At 36.9% G+C, this 27,167-nt stretch overlaps 1 protein-coding gene across 1 annotated transcript in view; it reads right to left on the bottom strand.

Moving 5' to 3' along the window:
- The window catches only part of CDH12 (cadherin 12, type 2 (N-cadherin 2)), an 868,078-nt gene that overhangs the window by 116,731 nt on the left and 724,180 nt on the right, over positions 1-27,167 (bottom strand). Inside the window, exon 7 of the mRNA XM_006876219.1 lies at positions 2,237-2,490. Coding sequence (XP_006876281.1) covers positions 2,237-2,490 — 254 coding nt within the window. The remainder of the gene's footprint in view (positions 1-2,236; positions 2,491-27,167) is intronic.

Genomic DNA, 27,167 nt, shown 5'->3' on the forward strand with positions numbered 1-27,167 from the left:
CTTGATGGCATCTAACAATGATATTTTTCAAAATTAGTCATGGGACTAATGCCTAACATAACATAATTGAAAATTTTTACAAACGCACACAGTCTGATGTTAATCAAACATGAAATCAAGATGCATTGGTAATTACTAGTGATTAGAATTTGAAAGTTGTGAAATAAAGAGGAAATATCTGTAACTGGAAAATATGATAGAAAAGAAGTTGGAGATAACATGTAGAATGTTATAAGACTAAGAACTTCATTGAAAAAAAACCTTTTTAAAATAAATACATGGTTACTACACATGTTTACCTTGCCGATGGAATGCACAGGAATCAAATCCTGTATCTGTGCAAAAAGACAGTGGAGAAACGCATTGTGATTAGACAGAACAAGGCCAAAGCCAACTGCCAAATTGACCAGGAATAATTGCTCATATGCCAGTTCAAGTAGAAGATGAAAAACTGTTAAAACAAGGACATGAGAGTAGCAATAGAGTCCCGAGAATATTCCATTTTAATACAGAGATGATCTCAGAAATATACTTGATCAATGAATACTAATACTGAAGACTACATTAATCATGGGAAGACATAAAAGGCATCATACATATTGAAAACAAAACATTGTTCTGAAGACAGGGAAGAAAGAAAGATCAAAGTGTTGAAAGAATAGATAACTGATACTTGCTCTTCTTGAAAGTAGAATAGCAAAAGCTAAAGGAAGAAATGACAAAGTAAAACTTCGGACAGAAATTTTCAAAAGACAATTCAAGATAACAAAGTAAAATATTGCAAAGAAATGTACAAAAATACCTGGAGTTAGAAAACCAGAAGGGTAGAACACAGTCAGAATTTCTCAAGTTGAAAGAACTGATGAAATAGTCAAGACTTCAATTACAATATTGAAGGATTCAATGCACAACATATTGGATGGTACACTAAAGGAAGATAAAGAAAATACACAGTAACTGTACTAAAGAGATATTCAATCACTTCAGAGGTTAGCATATGATCAAGAACTTATTGTACTAAAGGAATATATTGAAGCCTACCTGAAGGCAATGGTGAAAATAAGGCTCTATGCATTGACAGAGTAACAGATGAAATGTTTCCACAAATGGATATGATGCTGGAGGTGCTCACTTGGCCATGCCAAAAATGTTGGACAGCTACCTGGCCAAATGAGTGGAAAAGATCCATATTTGCCAGCATTCCAGGAAATATGATCTCATGGTTTGTGCAGCTTATTTATCAATATCATTAATACCACATGCAAGTAAAATTTGCATATTGAGTATACCATGGATTGCCAAAAAGAAGAACAGAATGTTCCTTAGAAGCAAGGATGGTAACACTTTGTGTCAAATTCTTTGGATCTGTTGTGCTGAAGGACTAGTTTCTAGAGGACACTGGGCTTGGTACAGAAGAAAGTCTGCTCAAAAGAGGAAGAAATTCAACAAGGTGTCTTGACATTGTTGTTGCAAAATGGGCTCAAACAAAGCAAATATCATGACAAAGGTACAAGATCAGGCACTGTTTCCTTCTGCTGTATATATGGTTAGTATGAGTGTTAACCGATGTAAGGGTACCAAACAAGAAAAATGAGATTTATAACTTTCGGGAACAGAGTGAAAGAAAGAGAGAGATTGATTGACTGTTTTTTTTTTTTTTTTCTTTATTGCTTTGTTGTCTCTTGGAGCACCCTGGTGCTGATAGATGCCTGAGGCAGCTTCTCGCAAAATTTGGGCTTTTGGCAATTCTATAATTCACCCTGCCCTCAGATCAATTCTCACTGTGTTAAAATCCACTGTACCTCGAACACATAGTTATCTCAGTAAAATAATGAGCAACACACTGAAAATTGCAAAACCATCTGCATCTTCAAACCCTATTTTTGGGTAAGAGGGCAGAGATTACAGAATATCCACAATATTTATTAAGTGCTTATTATATTCAGACACTGTGGGAATTGCCTGAATATAGCTAATCATAAAAATCAACATTTTACAGACAGAAAACTGATTTGTTAGATTGAGTGATATATCCAACATCAGACCACAGTAAACACTAATACAGGGATGGACATCTTTGCACAAATTTTACTTGTTTTCTCTATTATTATATGAATGAGGTAAAGTTATTACATTTTCAAACATCATTTTATTTCATTTAACTACTCACACTGGGTTGTTCAAAGGTTATTTGTTTTCTTTTTATGAAGCACTGACGAGAAACGGTTGTCCTTACCTCACGGCACTACTGCCCACGTCAAGGTCTTGTGCAGTTACTGCCCCAATGATGGTCCCAACTGGAGTATCTTCATAAACGTCCATGGTGTATAGGGGTTTGCTGAACACCGGCGGCTCATCCACATCTAGCACGCTGATCTTCACTGTAGCTGTGTCTTTGAAGGGACCCACGGAGTGGAACCGGTGATCAAGGTTCACATTAGAGGCCTCTACTTTAAAAGTATAGGCCTTCTTGGTTTCAAAATCTAACAACTGTAGTAAAGACAAATCAAAAGAAATGAGAGACATTTACATAGAATATGCCAGAAATGGTGACTATTGTAATTTTTTAAATACTATTTTTTTCTTATATAATTAGTGGGGGGAGGGGAGAAGTCTAAGATAGATTTCTTTAAAAACTTTTCTTTACAACTTGTAATTGGTTGCATACATTAACATGACATAATATACATGTTATGGTTTATTCATTTTCTAAGAGCAAAGCTAGAACAAGATTCTGCACTTCTTTGCTCTTATCCAACACTGACATCTAGTGGAACAAAGAACACAAAAAACAGAACAAAGTTGCAAAATTGAAAATATTCTTTGGAAATCTCAGAAGAAAATCTGGTATAAAAAAATGTTTTGCTCTTGGATTACTTTTAAAAATGTCAATATTTTTTTCTTATTAAATACATTGTAACACCTAGATATTTTGGCCTAAAAAGGATTGTAATAGGACTTAGAACTACAAAGTGGCGATTGAAAGAGGGTTTTGTTTTGTTTTGTTTTTTGCATAGTATGAGTCCAGTGTTGTATACACCCAAACAATATATTATCAGGAATTCTGGATCTACAAGCATGAAAATAAAATAAAATAAAATAAAGAAGATTAGGAGTCCTGGTGTAGTACTGTGAGCTAATGCGTCAGACTGCAAAGTAATTTGAACTGCAAGGTCGGTGGTTCAAACTCACCAGCTGCTCTTTGGAAACCCTATACAGGGTCTCTATGGGTCAGAATTGACTCGACAACACTTAACAACAACAACAATGAGGCATACTATTTGAAAATCAATTCTCCTTGGAATCATTGATTATCAATTTTAGACCGAGCACTACTTACATTCACTCTTACTGTGGCTATTAGTCTTCTTTTAACAAGAACTGAAAACATTATAATTCAGAAATACGGTGTTGCTGGGGTGCTTTGTTTAAAGGGTAACTTTAAGGTCAATGGCTCTGACTCTTAATCACCTAAGCAAAAGAAGACACATTAATTTCACTTTAACCTATTGATTTTCTGGGACCTTACACAGTTTCTGTTTTCTAAAGCGATCCCTGCTCCCTTGACTCCAGTGAATAGCTACTTATTGTGTAAATACACCTCTTTCTTTGCCTTAGTACAGCTAGGAGAAATGAAGGTGACATATTTTTCTCCCTTCATCATCAGAATGTTGTATTATGCATTTCCTCTAATGAGGAAAAATAAAATAAAAAGAAATTACAGGTGCTATCTTAAAAAAAAAAAAAAAAAAAAAAAGAATCTCTGATAGCATAGTCTTTATGAGTTCAGCTGCTAACCTCAAGGTCAGCAGTTTGAAACTACCTGCAGTTCTACAGGAGAAAGATGAGGCTTCCTGCTCCCATAAAGATTTACAGCCTTGGAAACATATACAGTCGACACCATAGCACACAATCATCAATCATTATCAACATCCTAAAAAAACAATTCATAATTCTGTGGAGGTTATTTTACTAAAACATTAACATTTGTTAACAATCCAGTGCTTATCTTACTGTGCCACACCAGAATTCCATGTTTCCTTTAGTGGTGTCTGTATTTATCTGTGAATAAGGAAGACCATAGAAGAATTGATACTTTTCAGTTATGGTGTTTGAGGACAATATTAAAAGTGCCATGGGCTGCCAAAAGAATCAATAGATCTGTTTTAGAAGAAGTGCAACCAGAGTGCTCCCTGGAGTCCAAGATGGCCAAACGTCGTCTCTCATACTTCGGACATATTGTCAGGAGGGACCAGTCACTGGAGAAGGATATCATGTTTGGTAAGGTGGAGGGTCAGAGAAAAAGAGTCAGTCTCCTAACGAGAAAATATTTCCTTTTATTTTTGATATCTTTGCTTGTACATCTCATACCTGTTTACATATAATACCACTTTTCTTCAGATTCTATCACTTTCCTATTAGAATCTCAATATATCTTTGTTGTTGTTGTTGTTAAGTGCCATCGAGTCTGGTCCGACCCATAGCGACCCTGTACAGGGTTTCCGAGGTTGTAAATCTTTACGGGAGTAGAAAGCCTCATCTTTCTCCCGCGGAGCGGCTGGTAGTTTCGAACCGCTGACCTTAAGGTTCGCAGCCCGATTCGTAACCACTACGCTACCAGAGCTCCTTAAGAGAATATAAATAAAGAACAATAAATATAATATTGTTTTTAATGTTGTTAAGTGCCATCGAGTTGGTCCTGACTTATAGTGACTCTGTACAGATTTCTGAAGGAATGGCTGTTGAAATTGACCCGCTCACCTTGCAGTTCAAACTGACCCTGGAATTATCTTACAGTACCACACCACAACACTCCGTATACCATATATACATATCATATATGTAATATACCATATATACATATCATATATGTAATATACCATGTTTTATAATGTGGCCATTGGTGGTTGTTGTTATGTGCACTGGCATCGGTTCCAACTCATAGCGACTCTATACAGGGTTTCCAAGGCTGTAAATGTTTACGGGAGCAGAAATCCTCGTCTTTCTTCTATGGAACAGCTGGTATTTTTAAACTGCTGACCTTAAGGTTGTCAGCCCTGTTCGTAACCACTACACTACCAGAGCTCCTTTGGTTACAGAAATCTACATATAATATCTAGAAAAAGGGGATAATCTCACTGTGTGCTTTCTTTGATCAGCCCTTACCTTGACTGTTTTAATCTCCTAAGGGAATCAAATTCATTTAAAGATAGCAAATTGGCAGGATAGTAAAACTTAAGTCTCACCAAATGTAAGAAACTGCTACAATTATTGGAACTGTTTGCCCTAAAGATCAAAGGAAAAATAAAATATAGTTTCAAATACTCAAAGAGTTGTTATGTAGAATGTCAGTTTGGCTTATGCTATGAGACTAAGTACAGAATTACTAGTAATTTAAATTACTTGAAGCAATCTTATACATAAATTCATCGCAAATTGATGGAATTAAATTGCTGATAACCCATTTGGTGACAAATTATAGGATACATTGTAGCAGGACAAGGATACATGGTCAATAAACCATCCTTTCTCTCTGTATTCAACAGACTTGGAGAGGAGTCAGAAATATGTTATTTTGATTAATGAATGTGCTATTTAAAGAAGTACTAAGCTCTCCATTGTTTAATGTGCTTAGGAAAAGTCAGATACCTTGGAAATGTCTAAGACAGAGACTAATATAAGACACATGGGTGTACAAGCTTATTCAAATTAGAAAAATAAAAACAGTTGCCATCAAGTTGACTCTGACTCATGGTGACCTCAAGTGTGTCCGAGTAGACGGTGCTCCATAGGATTTTCAAAGGTGAATTTTTAGGAAGTAGATTACCAGAATTTTCATGTAAAGCATCTCTGGGTGGATTCCAGCTGCCAACGTTTTAGTTTGCAGCTGAGTTTGTTAATCATTTGCACTACCCAGAGACTGGATTCAAACTGAACAACATATATTTCTTGGTTTTGTAAACTTTAAATGCTCTATGAACATTAAACAATGATTTTTTTTTTTTTTTTCTGAGAGCAATCCTGAGCTTCTAGGATTCAAGTACTATACTGCTAACTGAAAGGTTGAATGTTGAAACCCATTGAGAATTTCTACAGGAGAAAGACCAGGAGATCTGCTTCTCTAGAGTTTACAAGGAAAAAAAACCCTATGAGGCAGTTCTATTCTGTCATGCATGGTGGCAAGGTATCAGAAATCAATAGCACCCAACAACAGAAACATCTCCTATAACAAGACAACTGAGTTTATGATCTTCTGGATCCTTCCGTTTACAAAGAAAGCCAAATTATCCTGTCTCATGTTCACCTTCTCTGTGACTCATAATTATCACCTATTTCAGAATGTATGTAGAAGGTGGTACAGAATGCTCTTCAAAATCTTCGTACAGAATGAAGTACTTCCATTTGTGTTTATGATTAGGTCAATTATTTTCTTTGTAAAATCTAAATTTTATTTGTCTATATTAAAATCTAAAATAAAATCTAAACTTTATTTCCCTATTCACATTATTGTCGTTGTTGTTAAATGCTTTCAAGTTGGTTCTGACTCAAAGTGACTCTGTATAGGGTTTCTGAGGAGTGGTTGATGGGTTTAAACGATTGGCTTTGTGGTTCAGAAATTACCTTCTGGGCCAGTGCATTATCCTGCACTGCCACTCCAGGACTCCTACACTCTATAGGTATATGAAATAATTTCTCTTTTTACTGAAAAGTTCATTTCAAGTCCTGAGATAACAGGGCAATTCTGATACATTTTTTCACATGTTTTTAAAACATGTGAAGGTCAGAAACAGTCTACAGTTTGAGAACACATGACCTACCACAGCAGAAAATTATTTGGTGATCAGAGAAAAATAGAGTGAGATGGAAGATCCTTTCTGTACATTCAGGTTTTTTGCAACTAAATTTTTATATCCTGGGATGATAAAAAAGTTAGACAAAATTGGAGGTGAAATATCTCATTTCTATCCTAGGTGGACTTGTTTTATAATAGGCCACTTTATTAAATATATAATATAACTTAGAAAGAAGAAAGAGAAGCAATATTGACTTGTCTCTAGCTGAATTTACTCACCCTATTTGACTGAACACTACCCTTGATGGCATAGTGGTTAAGTATTCAGCTGTTAATGGGAAAGTCAACAGTTCAATTACACCACCTGCTCCACAGGAGAAAGATGTGGCCATTCACTTCCATAAAGATTACAGCTTGCACACCCTGTGGAACACTTGTATGTTGTCCTAGAATCTCTTTAAGTTAACATTTACTCAATGGCAAATTTGGGTTTTGTTTTATCTGGCTGATCAACAGGACCAATCAATAAACCATCTCATGATGAACAGAGCAAAGATGAAATTTATCAAGGATTTCATATGACTCAGGTCCATAATCAATGGCTATAGAAGCAGTCATCAAGATACCAAATTATATACAGCATTGGACATATCTACTGCAAAAGATCTCTTTAAAGTGCTCAAAAAATAAGATGTTACTTAAAGAACTAAGTTAGCTTAATCCAATTCCTTCATATACATGGGAAAGTTGGACAATGAAGACAATTTGATGTCTTTGAATTATGATGTTGATGAAAAATACTGAATGAATCATGGACTTCCGGAAGACAAGACAAATCCATGTTGGAAGAAGTACAGCAAAAATGCTCTTTAGAGTGAGAATGAGGAGACTTAGTCTCACTAACTTTAGAATACATTGACACGGTGACTGCAGCAATTCAACAATGAGATCTACCATAATGATAATTGTGAGACTGGAACAAAACTGGCTAACAAATCATTCTGTTAAGTATGAACCAACTTGATGGTACCTAAAAACAACCACATCTAAATGGCTACAGTCTTTTTTGTTGGGTTGGTGGATGAGGCACAGGGAAGGACTTATGTAAATCTGAGAATAATCAAAAGGTTTTTTTTTTTTTTTTTTTTTTAAATAAATTTAGAAGAAACTGGAAAATAGTTTTATTATTAGAAAGCGAAATGTGTTTCATGATAGAAAACCACTGAACCATGTTAACGTTCACACAATAAACAATAAGACAAAAATTGACTAAAGATAGTTTAGTTAAGTAGTTTCTCACTTCTTAGTATATGTTCATTAAAAAATGCTAATAAGACAAGTATTTTTCAGAAAAAAGTCATAAGGAGTTTTCCTTAAAAAAAAAAAAAAAAAAAAAAACCCACAACTATAAAAAATAGAATATTATATATTTGACTACTCTCCAAAATAAAATTTTTAAAAAAGGAGGCAATGAGTCGGATATCACGTTTTGCTTCTTTATTTTTAGCAACTTGCTTTGCTTTTAACTTCCCGAGGACTGAACTGGCAAGTCTTTGGTTAACAGATCAATAATTTAACCACTGAATCACCAGGATTACTTTCCTGAGGTCTGAGTAATGATGAACCAAAATGGATGACAAAGTGCCAAAAGAGTTTGTCTTCTGACAGATGAACAAAGGGTGGGAGTAGCAGTTTTTGAAATCAAATGAAACAGAAAAGCTCCTTGTTGTATTTGGGATCTCTTTATCATTCTTGATAATTGTGGGTAGAATTAATGAATTACATTTATATTCTTTTTTAGAATTTGAACAACACAAGTTCTGGTACGCAAAATTCCATGATACCTTCAAGGAAGTTGCCACACTATGACCCACACTCACCTCATATGCATTCAAATCTGCACAGTGAATAACAAATGATACAAAAAAATTGATGTCTTTGAATTATTGTGATGGCGAAGACTATGCCAATCTGTACAGCCAGAATACATATTAGAAGCAAGGAAGGCAACTTCATCTCATCACTATGGACATGTTACCAGGAGGGATTACTTCCTGGAGAAGGATATCATATTTGGTAGACAGTCAGTGAAAAAGAGGAAGACCCTCGAGATGGATTGACACAGTGACTGCACAATGGACTCAAATAGAGCAACAATTGTGAATACGGTACAGAAGCAGACAGTGTTTTATTACATCGAACATAGGTTTGCTCTGAATTGTAACCAACTGGATGGAATATAACACTTACAATTTTGTGTGATATTTTATGTTTAAAAATATGTAATGGCTCCATACCACTGGACCACAAGGTCGGTGGTTTGAGCCTACCAACAGTTCATTGGGAGAAAGATGAGCCTTTGTGCTCTGGCAAAGATTTACAGCCTCAAAAACCCTATACAGGGTCACTATGAATCAGAACTGACTTGTCAGCATGTAGCATAACATGAAACATTTAAGTATCTAAGCCACTTGACAACCACTCATCTGTCAGTTTATCGTACTGCTTGTGTATTGCTGTGATTCGGTAAGTTATGCACCGGTATTTTAAAACCAGCAGGGTCTACCATGGTGGATAGGTTTAAAACCAGACCAAGACAGACTAGGGAAAGAAGATATGGACTACTTCTGCGTATATAGTCACTGAAAACCTTATGCTACTTCTGAATATACAATTACTGAAAACCTTATAAAGAGCAGTGGAACACTGTCAGATAACACAAGAAACATTGCTATTGAAGCATGATGAAAAGAATCTGAATATAAACAGATATAGTACCAGAAGATGATCCCTTCAGGTTGGAAGGCACTCAAAATATGGTTGAGGTAGATCTGCCTCCTCAAAGCAAAGGTGACCGTGATGATGTAAATAGAGTAAGCCCTTCAGGACCTTTATTTGCTGATGGGGTACAGCTCAAAATGAAGAGAAATATCTATAAACATCCATTAGTAAGTGGAACATGGAATGTATTAAGTATGAATCTAGGAAAATTGGCAATTGCTAGAAATGAAATGGAACAGATAAACATTGATATCTAGGCATTAATGAACTGAAATGGATTAGTATTGTCCATTTTTATCTGACAATCACAAGATTTACTATGCTAAGAATTACAATTTGAGGAATGGCATTGTATTCATTATCAAGAAGAACATATCAAGTTCTGCCTTGAAGTACAAGACTGCCTGTGAGAGGATAATATCCATATGCTCCAAGGAAAACCAGCTAATATCACTGTTATTCAAATGTATGCACCAAACGCTAGTCAATGATGATGACAACTTATTCAGTCTGAAATTGATCAAATGTGTAATCAAGATGTATTGATAATTGCTGGTGACTGATATGCAAATGTTGGAAACAAAGAGGAAGGATCTATAGAATATGACCTTATTGATATAGAAGAATAAAATAGTAGCTACAATGGGAAACCGATATGATTAAGCTCTGATTTCTCAGTAGAAAACATGCAGACAAGAAGGTAATGGGGAGAAATATACAAAACTCTGAAAGAAAAAACAAAAACCAAACTGCTAATTGAGAATCCATATACACAGTAAGGAAAAGGTCAAACTGAATGTCAGAAGGGACACTGAAACTTGCTCTCCAGCATAGACATCCTGAAGCAAATGGAAGAAATGAGGAGGTCCAAGAGATGAACAGAAAATTTCAAAGGTCAGCTCGAGAAGATAAAGCCAAATATTTCAACAAAATGTGCAAAGATCTGGAATCAAAAAACCAAAAAGGAAGAACACACTTAGCATTTCTCAATCTTGGGGAAATTAAGAAAAAAATCAAGACTCAACTTTAGTTACTGAAATATTCTCTGGGCAAATTATTGAATGATGCCAGGAGCATCATGAGAGGAGGGAAGGAATACACAGCGTCACTATGCCAAAAGGAAATGGTTAATGTTCAACAGTTTCAAGAGGTAGCATATGATCAAATGCCAATGATACTGAAGGAGGAAGTCCAAGGTGCATTGAAGGAATTGGCAAAGAACAAGGCACAAGGAGTTGATGGAATACAACTTGAAATATTTCAAGAATGTGAGGCGGCACAGGAGGCACTCACTCATCTCTGCCAAGGAATTTGGAAGACAACTATTTCGGTTATTGATTGGAAGAGATACATATTTGTGCCCATTTCAAAGAGAGATGACCCAATGGAATGTAGAAATCATCAGACAATCTCTTTCATATCTCATGCTAGTAAAGTTTTACTAAAGGTAATACAGAAATGGCTACAATTATACATTGACAGAGAACTTCCAGAGGTTTAAGCAGGATTCAGAAGAGGCCGTGGGACGAGGGATATCATTGCTGATGTCCAATCGATTTGGATGAAAGTAGAGAATAGCCAAAAAATGTTTACCTGTGTTTTATTGACTATATAAAGGCTTTCAATTGTGTGTATCATGACAAGCTATGGATAACATTGTGAAGTATGAGTATTCTGGAACACTGAATTGTGCGCATGAGGAATCTATACCTGGGCTAAGAAGCAGTTGTTTGAACAGAGCATGGGAACACTGAATGTTTTAAAATTAAGAAAGGTGTCCTACAAGGTTGTATTCTTTCACCATACTTATTCAAATAATCCGAGAAGCTGGGTTCTATGAAGAAAAATGTGGCATGAGGATTGCAGTAAGACTCATTAACAACCTGCGATATGCAGATGATGCAACCTTGTTTGCTGAAAGTGAAAAGGACTTGAAACATTTACTGATGAAAATCAAAGAGCACAGCCTTCGGTATGGATTACATCTCAATGTCAAGAAAACAAAAATCCTCACAACTGGACCAATAAACAACATTCTTATTAAGAGAGGAAAGATTGAAGTTGTCAAGGACTTCATTCTTCTAGTATCAACTATCAACACTCATGGAAGCAGCAGTCAAGAAATCAAACAACGTATTGTGTTAGGCAATTCTGCTGCACAAGACCTTTTTAAAGTGTTGAAGAGCAAAGATGTCGGCTTGAGGACTTAGGTGCGCCTGACCCAAGCCATGGTATTTTCAATTAATTTCATATACATGTGAAAGCTGGACAGTGAATAAGGATGACTGTAGAATAATTGATGCTTTTGAGTTATGGTGTTGGAGGAGAATATTGAAAGTGTCATGGGCTGCAAAAAGAACCAATAAATATGTTTTGGAAAAAGTGCAACCAGAGTGCTCCCTGAAGGCCAAGATGGCCAAACTTCATCTTTCATACTTTGGACATATTGTCAGGTGGGACCAGTCACTGGAGAAATATATCATGTTTGGTAAGGTGGAGGGTCAGAGAAAAAGAGGAAGACCCCTAATGAGATGGATTGGCCAAGTGGCAGCATCGATGGACTCAAGTGTGGCAAAAGTAGTGAGGCTGGCCCAGGATCGGGCAGTGTTTTGTTTTGCTGTGCATAAGGTCGTTCTGGGTTGGTACCAACTCGATAGCAACTAAGAACAACAACAACAGCATACATAATCAAGCTATCCATCAAACTTGAAAGTGTAATTAGAACACAAAGGCACTCTACCAAGAGGAAATGGTTGATTTTCAAATATTTCAAGAGGCAGCATATAATCAAGAGCCAATGATACTGAAGGAAGACATCCAAGGAGCATTGAAGGTATTAGCAAAAACAAGGCACCAGGAATTGATGGAATAAAAATTGAAATCTTTCAGGAAAGTGAGGTGGCACTGGAGACACTCACTCATCTATGCCAATATTTGGAAGACAACTATATGGCAAACTGATTGGAAGAGATCTGTATTTGTGCCCATTCCAAAGAGGGGTGACCCAATGGAAAGCAGAAATCATGTTACAATATCTTTGGTATCACATGTGAGTAAAGTTTTACTAAAGGTAATACAGAAAATGCTGCAAGCATATATTGACAAAGAACTTTCAAAGATTCAAGCAGGATTCAGAAGAGGACGTGTAATGAGAGATATCATTGCTGATGTCTGATGGATCTTGGCTGACAACAGAGATTACCAAAAAGATGTTTAATTGTGCTTTATTGAAAATGCAAAGGCTTTCAATTGTGTGGATCATGTCAAGCTATGGTCTACATTGTGAAGTATGAATATTCTGGAACACTTAATTGAGCTTATAAGTTATCTGTACATGGACCGAGAGGAAGTTGTTCAAACAGAACTTGTATGCACAGGGTTGTTTTACTTTACCATAATTACTCAACCTGTATAATGAGCAAATAATCCAAGAAGGTGGGTTATACGGAGAAAACCATGGCATCAAGGTTTGAAGAAGACTCATTAACAGCTGCGATATAGAGATGATACAGCCTTGCTTGCTGAATGTGAAGAAGACTTAAAAATATTTACTGATGAAGATCAAAGACCACAGCTTTCAGTATGGATTGCATCTCAGTGTAAAGAAAACAAAAATCTTCACCACTGGACCAATAAACAACATTCTGATCAACAGAGAAAAGACTGAAGTTGTCAGGGACTTTATTCTTCTTGGATCCACCATCAAAACTCATGGAAGCAGCAGTCAAGAAATCAAATGATGTATTGCAATAGGCAAATGTGTTGTACACGTTTTGAAGAGTAAAGATGCCAGCTTGAGGAATAAGGTGCACCTGACCCAAGCCATGGTATTTTCAATATCCTCATATGTATGTGAAATCTGGACAGTGTATAAGGAAGACCATTGAAGAATTGATGCTTTTGAGTTATGGTGTTGGAGGAGAATATTAAAAGTGTCATGGGCTGCCAAAGAACCAACAAATGTAAGTGGAAAGAAGTGCATCCAAAGTGGTCCTTGGTGGCCAGGGATGACCAAACATCATATCTCATACTTCGGACGTATTGTCAGAAGGGACCAGTTGCTGGAGAAGGATATCATGTTTGGTAATTTGGAGGGTCAGAGAAAAAGAGGATGATCCCTGACAAGATGGATTGGCAATGTGGCAGCATCCGTGAGCTCAAGTGTGGCAACAATTGTGAGGTTGGTCCACAATTGGACAGTGTTTCATTCTGTTGTGCATAGGGTCACTATGAGTTGGTACCCACTCAATGGCACCTAATAACAACAACAACAACAACAATTAGAACATTTCCAGATAAACAGAAATCAGCAGATGTTCATCTGTTAATCTAACTCACCAAAATATATGAAAGTGAGTTCTTTGAACTGACAAGAAACAAGAGCAGACAATAACAAGGGATTGACATACATGGCAATACCACCCAGAATTCAGTCCAGATATGGAAGTGACATTGGCCATCAAAATTGGGGGAAATATACAGGCGTGAAGAATTCTGGTGTGTCACAGTGAGTAATGTGATGTACTGCAAAGTAGGTTTGAACTTCAAGATCAGTGGTTCAAGCTCACCAACTGCTCCATGGAAACCTTACACAGGGTCACTATGGGTCAGAATTGACTCGATGGTATTTAACAACAACATCTAGACATGAAATGACTGGCTTATAGTTTTGTTTTGTTTTTTATGAGTGCTTAGTTTTAAAATGAATGTGATAAGGTAGAATCCCTAGTGAATAGTGCCTTTCTTTTGCAGATGCATCTGGTGAAAGGGGATGGTTGATCATGATTACAGAGTTTAATGTCTCGATTGTGAGTAATTATTTACAGGATTAATTGTGATTATCACAACTGTAATTGTAGAAGATGTATAACTGAAAATGGGGAGTAGTTAATCTTTCATTTCAGGAAACCATAATCCCAGAACCATCAAGAAGGAAGAGCATGAGGGGAGAGTGAGATACCCATTTAGGAAACCCCCAACAGCAGAGATGGTGGTAGATGTGGTGGCATGGACAGAAAGAGCAATTGAGGGGTCTTTTCTGTTTTCTTTAGGTTGAACTACAACCTATACAGTAGACTGTAGGCATCGATGTTCACCAGTAAACATATCAATACCCATGGACTGAGAAAGACTATGTGCCTGCAGACAAGAGGTAAGCTGGCAGAATGTGACCTTTGGACACTTAAAATAATATATATATATATAGTTTTTGTTTTGTAAGTATTAATAAAATATATTTCCTTTGTTCAGTTTTGAAGTATAAGATCTAAATGGGGAGTCACATGGAGGAAGCAGGATAACTGTGTTGTTACAGGAAGAAGATTGCAATCATTGAGGTGAAGCAAAGTATATAATTTATTGAATGTAAAGCTGATGATCTTGTCTATAAACCTTCACCAAATTCAAATAAATAGTTAATAAATAAATTAATAAATAAACTGATGCATCCCTGGAGGCAACCACTTTTCAATTCTGAGAAATGTGGAAGACAAGTGTCTGGCCAATTGAATGGAAGAGATTCCTGTTTGTGCCCATACCAAAGAAAGGTGACCCAAGGAAATGCAGAAGTCACTGAACAATATCATTAATGTAACTCACAAGTAAAATTCTGTTGAAGATAATTAAAAAGCAGTTGGAGCAGTACATGAACAAGGAGCTGCTAGAAATTCAAGTTCGATTCAGAAGAGAACATGGAACTAGGGATATCATGGCCAACATTAGATAGATCTTGGCTGAAAAAAGAGAATATAAAAAAAAATGTTTACTTCTGCTTTACTGACTGTGCAAAGGGTTTTGACTGTGAGGACTATAAAAAATTATGGGTAGCAATGAGAATAATGGGTTCTCCAGAACTCTTCATTGTGTTCATGTGGAACCTGTACAATAGATAAAGAGACAGTAAATTGAACAGAACAAGGGAATAATTAATATTTCTAAATCAGACAAGGAATGCATCAGAGTTCTATCCTTTCACCATACTTATTAAATCTGTGTGCTAAGAAGCTGCATTATATGAAGAATAATGAGGAAGACTCATGAACAATTTGTAATATTCAGATGACACATTCTTGCTTTGTAAAATCGAGGCGGTCTTGGTGTGTTTACTGATGAACAGAAATGCTTATAGTCTACTGTATGGGTTGTAATTCAACCTAAAGAAAACAAAACTCCTAATAATTGAACCAATAATTAACAGCTTGAAAAATGGAGAAAAGATTGAGGTTGTCAAAGACTTCATGTCATTTGGATCCACAGTTAATGCTCATGGAAGCAGCAGTCAAGTGTTGCATTAAGCAAATTTGCTTCAAAATGTCCCTTTAAAGCATTAAAAACAAAGAAGTTACTTTGAAGAGTAAGTTGTGTTTGACCAAAGCCTGATAATATCAATAGCCTCATAGGCATGACATGTGAAAGTTAGACAATAATTAATGAAGACTGTGGAAGAATTAATGGATTTGTATCATGATGTTGGTGAAGGCACCATGAAAGTACCATGGACTGTTAGAAGAACCACATCTACCTTGGATGTACTACAGCCAGAATGCTCCTTAGAAGGATGGAAGGCAAAACTTCCTCCTTTCTTACTTTGGACATGTTATCAGGAGGAATCAGTCTTTAGAGAAAGACATCATGTTTGATAAAGTGGAAGGTAGTGAAAAAAAGAACTCCAACATAATGGTTTGACACCATGACATTAACAATCGTTTTAAACATAACAAAAAATTTGTCTTCTATTATACATAAAGTCACTTTGAGTTGGAACCATCTTGAAAGCATATAACAACAAAAACATGGACAAAATATTAAATGTCAAAAGAAACATCAAAAGAGGATTGAAAGAATACACAGAGCCACTGTCCCAAAGAGAATTTGTTAATGTTCAACAATTTCAAGAAGTACCAGATGATCAAGAACTGATGGTATTGAAGGATTATATTAGTCCAAGGTACACTGAAGACTTTGGCACAAATTGAAGCTCTAGGAAATTACAGAATACAAACTGAAGTGTTTCAACAAATTGATGAAGCACTAGAGGCTCTCATTCATCTATGCCAAGAAGTTTGGAAGAAAGCTACCTGGCCAACCAATTGTAAACAATCCATATCTGTGCCCATTCCAAAGAAAGGTGACCCAACAGAATGTGGAAAACTTAAACAACATAATTAAGATCGCATGCTAGTAACGTTTTGCTTAAGATAATTCAAAAACACTTGCAGCAGTGCATCAACAGGAAGAGGACAGAAATTTAACCTGAATTCAGAAGAGGACAAGGCATGAGATACAACATTGTTGACTTAAGATGGATCTACTCTAAAGCAGAGAATATTGCAATCCAGTTTTCTTGTGTCTTATTGATTATGAAAAGGCATTCAATAAATTATGGGTAACAGTGAGAAGAATGGATAGTCCAGGACACTTAGTTGTACTCATGACAAATCTGTATATAGTCTAAGAGTCAGTTGTTCAAATAGACAACGGGATACCAAAATGTTTAAAACCAGGAAAGGTACGCATATCCTTTGGTTTAAAATCAGGAAAAGGTTGCGTCCTTTCATCATATTTATTCAATCTGTATGCTGAGTATATAATGTGAGAAGCTGGATTGTATGAAGAAAAATGATGCGTTAGGATTACAGAAGGACTCTAAAAACCCTTGATATGCAGATTACACAGACTTGCTTGGTGGAAATGAGGAAGATTTGAAAAATATACTGATGAAGATCAATGACTATAGCCTTTAGCATGAATTGCACCCCAGCATAAAGAAATGAATAAATCTCAGAACTGGAGCAGTAAATAAATTTTGATAAACTGAGAAAATGTTGAAGTTGTCAGAGTTCATTTTGCTTGGATACACAATCAATTCTCCTGGAACCAGTAGTCAGGAAATCAACTCTGCTGCAAAAGACCTCTTTAAAATGTTAAAGAGCAAAGATATTATTTTGAGCACTAAGGTAGCTGATTCAAACAATGATATTTTCAATCACCTCATATTCATGTGAACATTTATACAGTGAATAAGTAGTACTGTTGGTAGAATCAATCCATTTGAATTATGGTATTAGAGGAGAATATTGAAAGTATTATGAATTGCCAGAAGAATGAACCAAGAAATCTGTCTTGGTGGATGTACAGCTAGCATGCTTCATAGAATTAAGGATGGAGAGACTTTGTCTCTCCAACTTTGTACATGTTGTAAGGAGTGATCCATTACTGTTGTTGTTGTCAGGTGCCATCGAGTCGGAACCGATTCATAGAGACCCCATGCACAGCAGAACCAAACAATGTCAGATCCTGGGCCAACCTCACTACAGCTGCCACACTTGAGTCCATCAATGATGCCACCTGGCCAGTCCATCTTGTTAGGGGGTCTTCCTCTTTTTCTCTGACCCTCCACCTTACCCAGCATGACATTCTTCTCCAGCTACTGTTTCCTCCAGAAAATATGTCCAAAGTATGAGAGCCGAAGCTTAGTCATCCTGGTCTCCAAGGAGCATTCTGGCTGCACTTCTTCCAAAATAGGTCTATTGGTTCTTTTGGCAGTCCATGGCACTTTCAGTATTCTTCTCCAACACCACAACTCAAAGGCACAAATTCCTCCACGATCTTCCTTATTCACTGTCCAGCTTTTGCATCCATATGAGGCTATTGAAAACACCATGGCCTGGGTCAGGGGCACCTTAGTCCTCAAGCTCACATCTCTGCTATTCAATACTTTAAAACGTTCCTGTGCAGCAGATTTGCCAAATGCAATACGTCGTCTGATCTCTTGACTGCGAGTTGGTAGTTGATCCATGAAGAATGAAGTCCTTGACAACTTCAATCTTTTCTCCATTGATAAGAATGTTGTTTATTGGTCCAGTGGTGAGGATTTTTGTTTTCTTGACATTGAGATGTAATCCATATCAAAGGCTGTGCTCTTTGATCTTCATCAGTAAATGTTTCAAGTCCTCTTCACTTTCAGCAAGCAAGGTTGTATCATATGCATATCGCAGGTTGTTAATGAGTCATCCTCCAATTCTGACGCCATGTTTTCTTCATAGAACCCAGCTTCTCATATTATTTGCTCAGCATACAGGTTGAATAAGTATGGTGAAAGAACACAACCTTGTCGCACACCTTTCCCAATTTTAAAACATTCAGTGTTCCCATGTTCTGTTTGAACAACTGCTTCTTGTTCTAGGTACAGATTCCTCAGAAGTACAATTAAGTGTTCTGGAATACTCATACTTCTCAATGTTGCCCATAGCTTGTCATGATCCACACAATCGAAAGCCTTACTAGAGGAGAACAATATGTATGATAAAGGGAGAGTCAGGGCACTAAAAGGAGACCCCAAGGAGATGGCCTGACACAATGGTAGCAATAGTGGGTTTAAATATAATAGCAATTGTGACAATGGTACAGGACCAGGTAGTGTTTCTTTCTGTTATGCATTTGGTCACTATGAGTCAGAACCAACTTGAAGGAACCTACCAGCAGCAACAATACGAGCAGTTTTCCTTTCCCTAAGAAATTGTTCTTCATTTTTACCACTGTTCAAGTCAGATGTAATTGCATCATTAGATAATGTCTGCACCTCCTTCTTTAATAGATTCATTGAAATAAATTTATTTAAATTATTTAAATTGACATGAATCGAATCATGTATTTCTTTAGATTTTACTGTGTAGCTCAGAATATTTTAGAAGTTGGAGACACACTGTTTAACAAGTTAAATTAAGTTCATTTTCTCATGGGCCTTACATTGTAGCATGGGAAAGGCATACCACAAACAAATAAATGTGTACTTTCCAATTAGTGATAATTCTTATAAAGAAAATAGTCAGGATAACAAAACAGAACAAGATCTGGAGAGTAACAACATGACAACAAAGAAACAGAAAGTGTCACCATGAGGATATAAAAATAGATAGAAAATGAGAAGAATCAATAAACAAGCCCAATGTCATAGAGTGACTCAGTCACCTAGAGACCCCCCCAGGACAGCAGATAACTGACATAGAGATCTCCAAGGCTGTGGTGTCCTGGTGAGACACTGTAAGATTGGTACTGGGCTGCCTGGTCGGTTTGAACCAAAAGGTTGGTGGTTCAAACTCACAAGCTATTCCTCAGATACCTATACAGACTCACTATGAGTCGGAACTGACTCGACGACATTTAACAACAACAACAACAGTGACTGCCACCACTTTTTCCTATGGAGTGACTGTTGTGTTTCAACTTTCTATTTGTAGGTGAGAATTTAACCACTGTGTCTCCAGGACCCCTTAAGAGAAGGGACGGGAAAGTTGGAACTACAGGAAGACAAGCCTGGCAGATGGAAGCAACAAGGACTTAAAATACCTACTGATGAAGAACAAAGAGTACAGTCATCAGTATGGATTGCACCACAATGTAAAGAAAACAAATATTCGCACAACTGGACCAATAAATAACATCATGATAAATGGAGAAAAGACTAAACTTGTCTTGGATGCATAATTAATGCTCATAGTAGCAGCAGTTAGGAAAGCAAATGATGCATTGCATTTAGCAAATCTACTACAAAAGACCTCTTAAAAGTGTCCAAGAACCAAGACATCAGACTGAGGATAAAAATGCACCTGAACCAAGCCATGGTCTTTTCATACTTTTCATATGCATGTGAAGGTTTGACAATGGATAAGGAGTACTATAGAATAAATGATGCATTTGAGTTACGGTTTTGGAAAAGAATATTAAAAGTATCATGGACTGTCAGAAGAACAAACAAGTCTGTGTTGGATGAAGAACAAGCAGAATGCTACTTAGAAGCCAGAATGAATCTTAATCTCATACATTATGCTTGGTAAAGTGGATGGTCACTGAAAAAGAGGAAGACTCCCAAAGAGATGGATTCACACAGAGGCAGCAGCAATGGGATCAATCAACAGCCATTGTGAACATGGTGCTGGACTGTGCAGTGTTTCATTCTGTTGTACACAAGGTCGGTGTGAGGTGGAAACTGACTTAATGGCATCCAACAACAATACCAACAACAAGAAACCTGACAGAAGGTGCAGCAAGGAGTCCATTTTTGAGACCTATTACTCTTTATTTTAACAAATATTGCTTGAGCATCTTACTATGTACCAAACCTGGTGTGACACTGTAAGATTGAAAGGCTTGTTCAAACCCACCTGCAACTCCTTAGAAACTCCAGCCTAGCTATGAGTTAGAACAAACTTTGTGGCACTTTGCAACAATAACTTGGTGCCTGACATCATTAGCAATGTACAGACCACAGAAAATTCACTCTCTGTGTGAGTACATTGTCTTCTGGATGCCAACAGCCAATAATAAGATAAATAAGCACTCTATGAAACATACTAAGGAGCTATGGTAGTGTAGTGGTTACCAGTCAGGCCGAAATCCTCAAGGTCAACAGTTCGAAACTACCAGCCATTCAGTGGGAGAAAGATGAGGCTTTCTGCTCACGTAAAACTTTACAACCTGAAAAACCCTACTCAGGGTGGCTATGAGTCAGAACTGACTCCACAGCACACCATAACCACCACCATGAAGCATGCTAAAACAAATACATCAGTTGTCCTGGGTGTATTCTGATTCATGACTACTCCAAGTGTTTCAGAGTAGAACTGTCCTCAATAGCGCTTTTAGTGGCAGTGAGCTTTAAAGAAAAACTCACCAGGCTTTTTCCCAAGGTGCTTCTGAGTGGATTTTAACCTCTAACTTTTCAGTTAATACTTGAAAACTTAACTGTTTACAACACATAAGGACTACTGTAGCACATTAAATCAAAAACAAAATCCATTGCTATTTAGTCAATTTCAAATCTTAGCAACTCTATGTTGTTGTTGTTAAGTGTCATGGAGTCAATTCTAACCCATAATGACCCTGTATAGGTTTTCAGAGGAGTGGCTGGTGAGCTTGATTTAGGGAAGCCCACTGCAACACATTTCTCCTGAGGACGTACTAGTGGGCTGGAATCATAACATTTCAGTTATCAGCAAAGCATGTAACTAGAGTGTCACCAGAAAAAAAAAAACAAAAAAAAAAACAACAAAGAAACAAATTGCTATGGAGTTGATTGCAACTTACAGGAACCTTGTACCATGTTATTGTTGTTAGGTCCCATTTAGTTAGCTATGAGACATAGCAACCTCATACATAATAGAGTGACAGACAACATGGTCCTGCATCATCCCCACAATTGTTACATTTGAGCCCATCATTGCTCCCCAACTGTGTCTGTCCATTTCCTTGAGTGTTTTCTTTTCCGTCAAACCTCTACTTTACCAAGCATGATGTCCTTTTCTATGCTCTGATCTTCCTGAAAACGTGTCCAAAGTACATGAGATGATGACTTGCCACCTTTGCATCTAAGGGGCAGTTTGACTGATTTGCCCAAAACACTGCATCGTGTGATTTCCTAATTGCCTCAGTTGGTGGCACTGTCATCAACTGAATCATCCAACATTTAAACCCTTATAACATATCTGCCATTTCCATTGCTAGTAAATAAAAGGTGGAGAAAGTTTAAAAACAACTTCCAATGCTTCTAGATATAGGCTTCCAGTGTGATTTTTTAGTTTCCAAAAATAGATATTTCATTCACGATTACAAATGTTTGGGGTCCTGGAATGGTGCTGTAGATTAAGCACTGAACAACCAGCTACAAGGTTGGCAATGCAAACCTATCAACCTCTCCTCAGAAACCATAGACAAGATTGCTGAGTCAGAACCAACTCAATGAAACTTAATAGAAGCAACAGTAAAATATGCAGGTCCCATATACACAGCAAAAACCATGACTACCCGGAGAGGAAAATTATTTTTTCCTTCAGATTCCTTGAATGATCAAGTTCACATTTTACTTCTAATCCATATTGTTCTTCATAATAGTTGAAAATATGTGTGTTTTAAGTATGTACTATAAATGATAATAAGTGGTATAAATTTAAAATAAACCTGTCTTTTCTGAGCTTCAAGTTTCTCATTTGTAGAATCAGAAAACACACAGGTCATACACATAAAAAATCCACCATTTAAGTAAGTACATTCTGTAATCTGTGAACTGTACATAATATGTGTAAACTACAGGCAATAATACAGTAGAAATGAAAATACTTAACCAATATAAGATATTTGCTCTTTTAATTTAACAAAATTTTAAAGTCTATACTTTTCAAGGATTTTCTTTTGTCATGGGTATATAATTCCAGATAGGATAAAACTGATTAAGCACTTCTAAAAACATACAAGAGAGAGTGAAAAAAAAATTACAAGTTGCCATCAAGTCAATTCACTGATTTTCAAGGAAGCAGATTGCCAACATTTTTATTGATATACCTGAAAGACTATAGGCTTTCAGTTAGGAGGTAAGTATAGAACTATTTACATGGCCCATGGACTCCCTAGTAGCTAAATATATAGAAAATACTGCCAGCAAGTTGATTCAGACTCTTAGTGATCCTATATAGGATTTCTGAGATTACAAATCTTTTTGGGAGCAGACAGCCTCATCTTTTTCTCATGGAGCAGCTGGTGAATTTAAACCACTGTCCTTGCAACTAGTAGCCCAATGCCTTGCCCTCACTGCCACCCGACTTGTTTACAATAAAAAAGTTGTTGTTGTTATGTGCCATAGAGTAGGTTCCAACTCATCACAATACTGTACAGGATTTCCAAGGCTGTAAATCTTTATGGGAGCAGAAAGCCTCATCTTTCTCCCACAGAACAGCTGGTAGTTTCAAACTGATGACCTTATGGTTCTCAGCCCGATTTGTAACCACTAGATTAATGTGTTTAAAATATGTGTGTCAGGCACCTCATAGCTGCTTGGACAGAATGTTGACAATATGGAATCCAAGTAGTGATCAACTCTGCCCAAAGGACTTATGGGGCACAAATGTTAAGAACAAGAAATAATTCATTAAGAGTACATAACTTGGATGGCAGCTAAGGTGAAGATGTAGTGAAGGTGGCCATCAGCAATAACTCAGAATTCCAGGCAAAAAAGAGCCAGGACAGAGCTCCAAAACTTGGACCCACAGAGATAGGAATAGTTTAAAGGTTTGAAGGCTTATAGCTTGTGGAGTTTGGAGCTGAAGTAAAAAATTGTGTACTTTTGAATCTGCCTGGCCGGGCTCAGAGGTCTGAGCTGACATCCTAGGTGAGACCACGCGGTGGGATGAAATAGGGGCCTCAGAGACACCTCGGAAACACGCTGTGGGAAACTTGGAAAAAAAGGTGCACAATATATTTTGTTAGTTTTGGGTGGTACTGATTTTATTTTTTTCTTTGGTGTCATGTAATTGGTGTGCTCACTGTTTGCACACCTCCATTCTGGTGATTAGAGGTAGGGGCTGAGCCGAGTGGCCATGACCCACCCACACCGCTGGTGGTTTCTTCTGCCATGAATCCGCACAGACACTCAGCCCAAGCTGAGATGCTGATGTGCCTCCGTTTTGGTCTGCTTTTTATCATTGGTTTGAGAGAAGTCCTGGTGTAGCACTGTGGGTTAATGCGCCAGACTGCAAAGCCTTTTGAACTGCAAAGTCAGTGATTCAAGCTCACCAGCTGCTCCTCAGAAACCCTATACAGGGTCACTATGGGTCGGAATTGACTCAACAGCACTTAACAACAATGAGAAGAGGGCAGAAGTGCCTGAAAAACAGTTAGGACATTAAAGACATATTTATATTAAGTTACAGATTGTTTTTTTCCCCTTTTTCCTCTTTTTCTTCTCACTGCCCCCTTCCCCTGATTTGTGATTAAGACTGCTGCATTCAGTCTTGTTTTTGCTGGTGTTGCATTATTTTCTTCTGTGTTTTTTTTTTGTTTTGTTTTGTTTTTCCCTCTTTCTCTCATTTTTGCTTTTGTTTTTGATTCGGATTTTGTTTTTGTTTTTTACCCACTGGTGTTGTATGGCTGTTGCATAGCCTCCCTTCTGCTTTTGGAGGACTCTGTCTCCCTATATTACACGAGAAGAGTCAGCAACTGCTGCCAAATAACCAAGCTGCAATCACACTTTATAAAACACCAAAACCCAGGCAAGAACCAATACCAGCTGCCATATACCAGTGAAACAGGCAACACCTCTAAAAGTTACTCTGATTTAAGCAATAAAAAGAGTAAAAAAGGAAGACCACATCCTGATCACATCTTCCTGGAACCAATCAGAAAGCATAAAAAATTCCAAAATACATACTCAATTATGTATTAGGGCCACAGATAAACATTAAACATGTCCAAGAAGCAAAAGCAGATGACCATGTCAGCACATGTCCAGAAAAAAGATAAAATATCTGAGACAAATGACCTAGAAGTAGACCTGGACACAATTCTGGAAGGAGGGCAGGCCTTGGAAATGCCTGAGAAAGAATTCAGAAAAATGATTATAAAATGTTTCAAAACACTTTACAATGGAGTTGAGAAAAATAAGGAAGAAGTCAGGAAAGTGCTACAAGAGAAATCAAACAAGATAGATACAGCATTGGAAACAATTCAAAACCTACAGAAAAAGGCCCAACAATAAATAACAAAATGGCAGAAATAGAAAACACTCTAAAAAGGGCAGAGGAGTAGAATAGATGAGATGGAAGGCAGAATCAGTGAGATGGAAGACAAGTCTCTCAATACCACTAAGATTGAAGAACAAACACAAAAAAGGATAAAAAAATTCAGAGGAAGGTAAAGATTCATGTTGGACAACATGAAGAGGAATAACTTAAGAATTATTGGCATTCCAAAACAAGAAGAATCACACAAGTCCACGGAGGAAATAGTCGAACAACTACTGGAAGAAAATTACTCTAACATCCTTTAAAGCGAAAAGATAAACATACAAGAAGCTCAATGAACTCCAAGAAGGGTAGACCCCAAAAGACAATCATCAAGACATACATTGTCAAGCTCTCCAAACTCAAATATAAGGAGACGCTTCTGAAAGCAGCCAGAGAAAACAGAAGGGTCACATACAAAGTCAAGCAAGTCAGATTAAGCACAGATCTCTCAGCAGGAACCATGCAAGTGAGAAGGCAATGGGGAGACATATATAAAACCCTGAAAGAAAAAAAAAAATTCCAACCAAGAATCCTTTACCAAGCAAAGCTATCAATCAAATATGATGGTGTAATCAAAACATTCCAGGATAAACAGAAGCTATGGGACTTTACCAAAGCCAACTCTGTGCTACAAAACATCCTAAAGGGAGTTCTGTGGACTGAGAACCAACAAGAAGAGAAAACAACCAGAGATTGACATACGTGGCAGCACCTCCCTGAATTAAGTAAACAGAAACAAGAATTGTTAACAAAACAAAACTGTAAGAGCAAACTCAGAGACTCTGGGAGGTCAGTCTATGACCAAAACAAGTACAATGTAAAAGAAGGTAAACACAAAGGAAAAGAGATCCAGATAGGGAGAAGGTCGGGTCGATTACAGGATAAAATAGACTGCAATAAATGGACAGAAAAGTTAATGGACTATAAGGCAACCTCAAATAAAATTAACACTTCACAATATACCAAGAAAATGAAAATCCAAGAAGAATATGAAAACATTAAAACTATGAGGAAATGCACAAGAAAGAACACAAAAATCATGAATTCAACAAAGAAAGACAAACAGAACAAAGAAGCAGGAACACCACCAAAAAACAAATGTAATGACAGCAATTAATCAATACCTATCAATAATTACACTGAACATAAATGGATTAAATACACCTGTTAAGAGACGGAGGTGGCAGAATGGATAAGAAAACAAGATCCTTCATTATGCTGTCTGCAAGAGACGCATCTCACCCACAGAGACAAAAACAGATTAAATGTTAAAGGATGGGAAAATATACCAAACTAATTGCAATAAAAAGCAAACAGGAGTGGCAGTACTAATCTCGGATAAAATAAACTTTGAGGCAAAATCCAGCATAATAGATAAACATGGACATTATATCATGATTAAAGGCACAATTGAACAAGATAAAATAACCATACTAAATATTTATGCTCCCAATGAAAGAACACCATAATATATAAAACAAACTCTAATAGATTTGAAGAAAGAAATAGATGAATCTACAATAATAGTGGGTGATTTTAATACACCACTTTCAAAAATGGATAAAACAACCAGAAAGGAACTTAACAAAGACACAGAAGAACTAAACAACACAATCAGCCAACTGGACCTCATGGATGTGTACAGACCATTCAACCCAGAAACTGCACAATACACATTATTTTCAAGGGCATATGGAACATTCTCCATAATAGCCCATATTCTAGGTCACAAAAAAAATCTACATAAATTTACAAATACCAAAACACTACAAAGCATCTTCTCAGATCACAATGCTATCAAATTAGAAATCAGCACTAGGAAGACCAAGGAAATCAAGTCAAATACATGGAAACTGAATAACACCCTGCTGAAAAGCGACTGGGTAGTAGAAGAAATTAAATGTAGATTCGCAAAGTTTCTAGAAATAAACTGAGAATGAAAACACAACATACCAAAACCTTTGGGACATGGTGAAAGTGGTGCTGAGAGGACAATTCATTGCAATAAATGCACACATCCAAAAAGAAGAAAGAACTAAAAT

Source organism: Chrysochloris asiatica, unplaced genomic scaffold, assembly GCF_000296735.1.
Source record: "Chrysochloris asiatica unplaced genomic scaffold, ChrAsi1.0 scaffold00366, whole genome shotgun sequence".
Taxonomy (NCBI): domain Eukaryota; kingdom Metazoa; phylum Chordata; class Mammalia; order Afrosoricida; family Chrysochloridae; genus Chrysochloris; species Chrysochloris asiatica.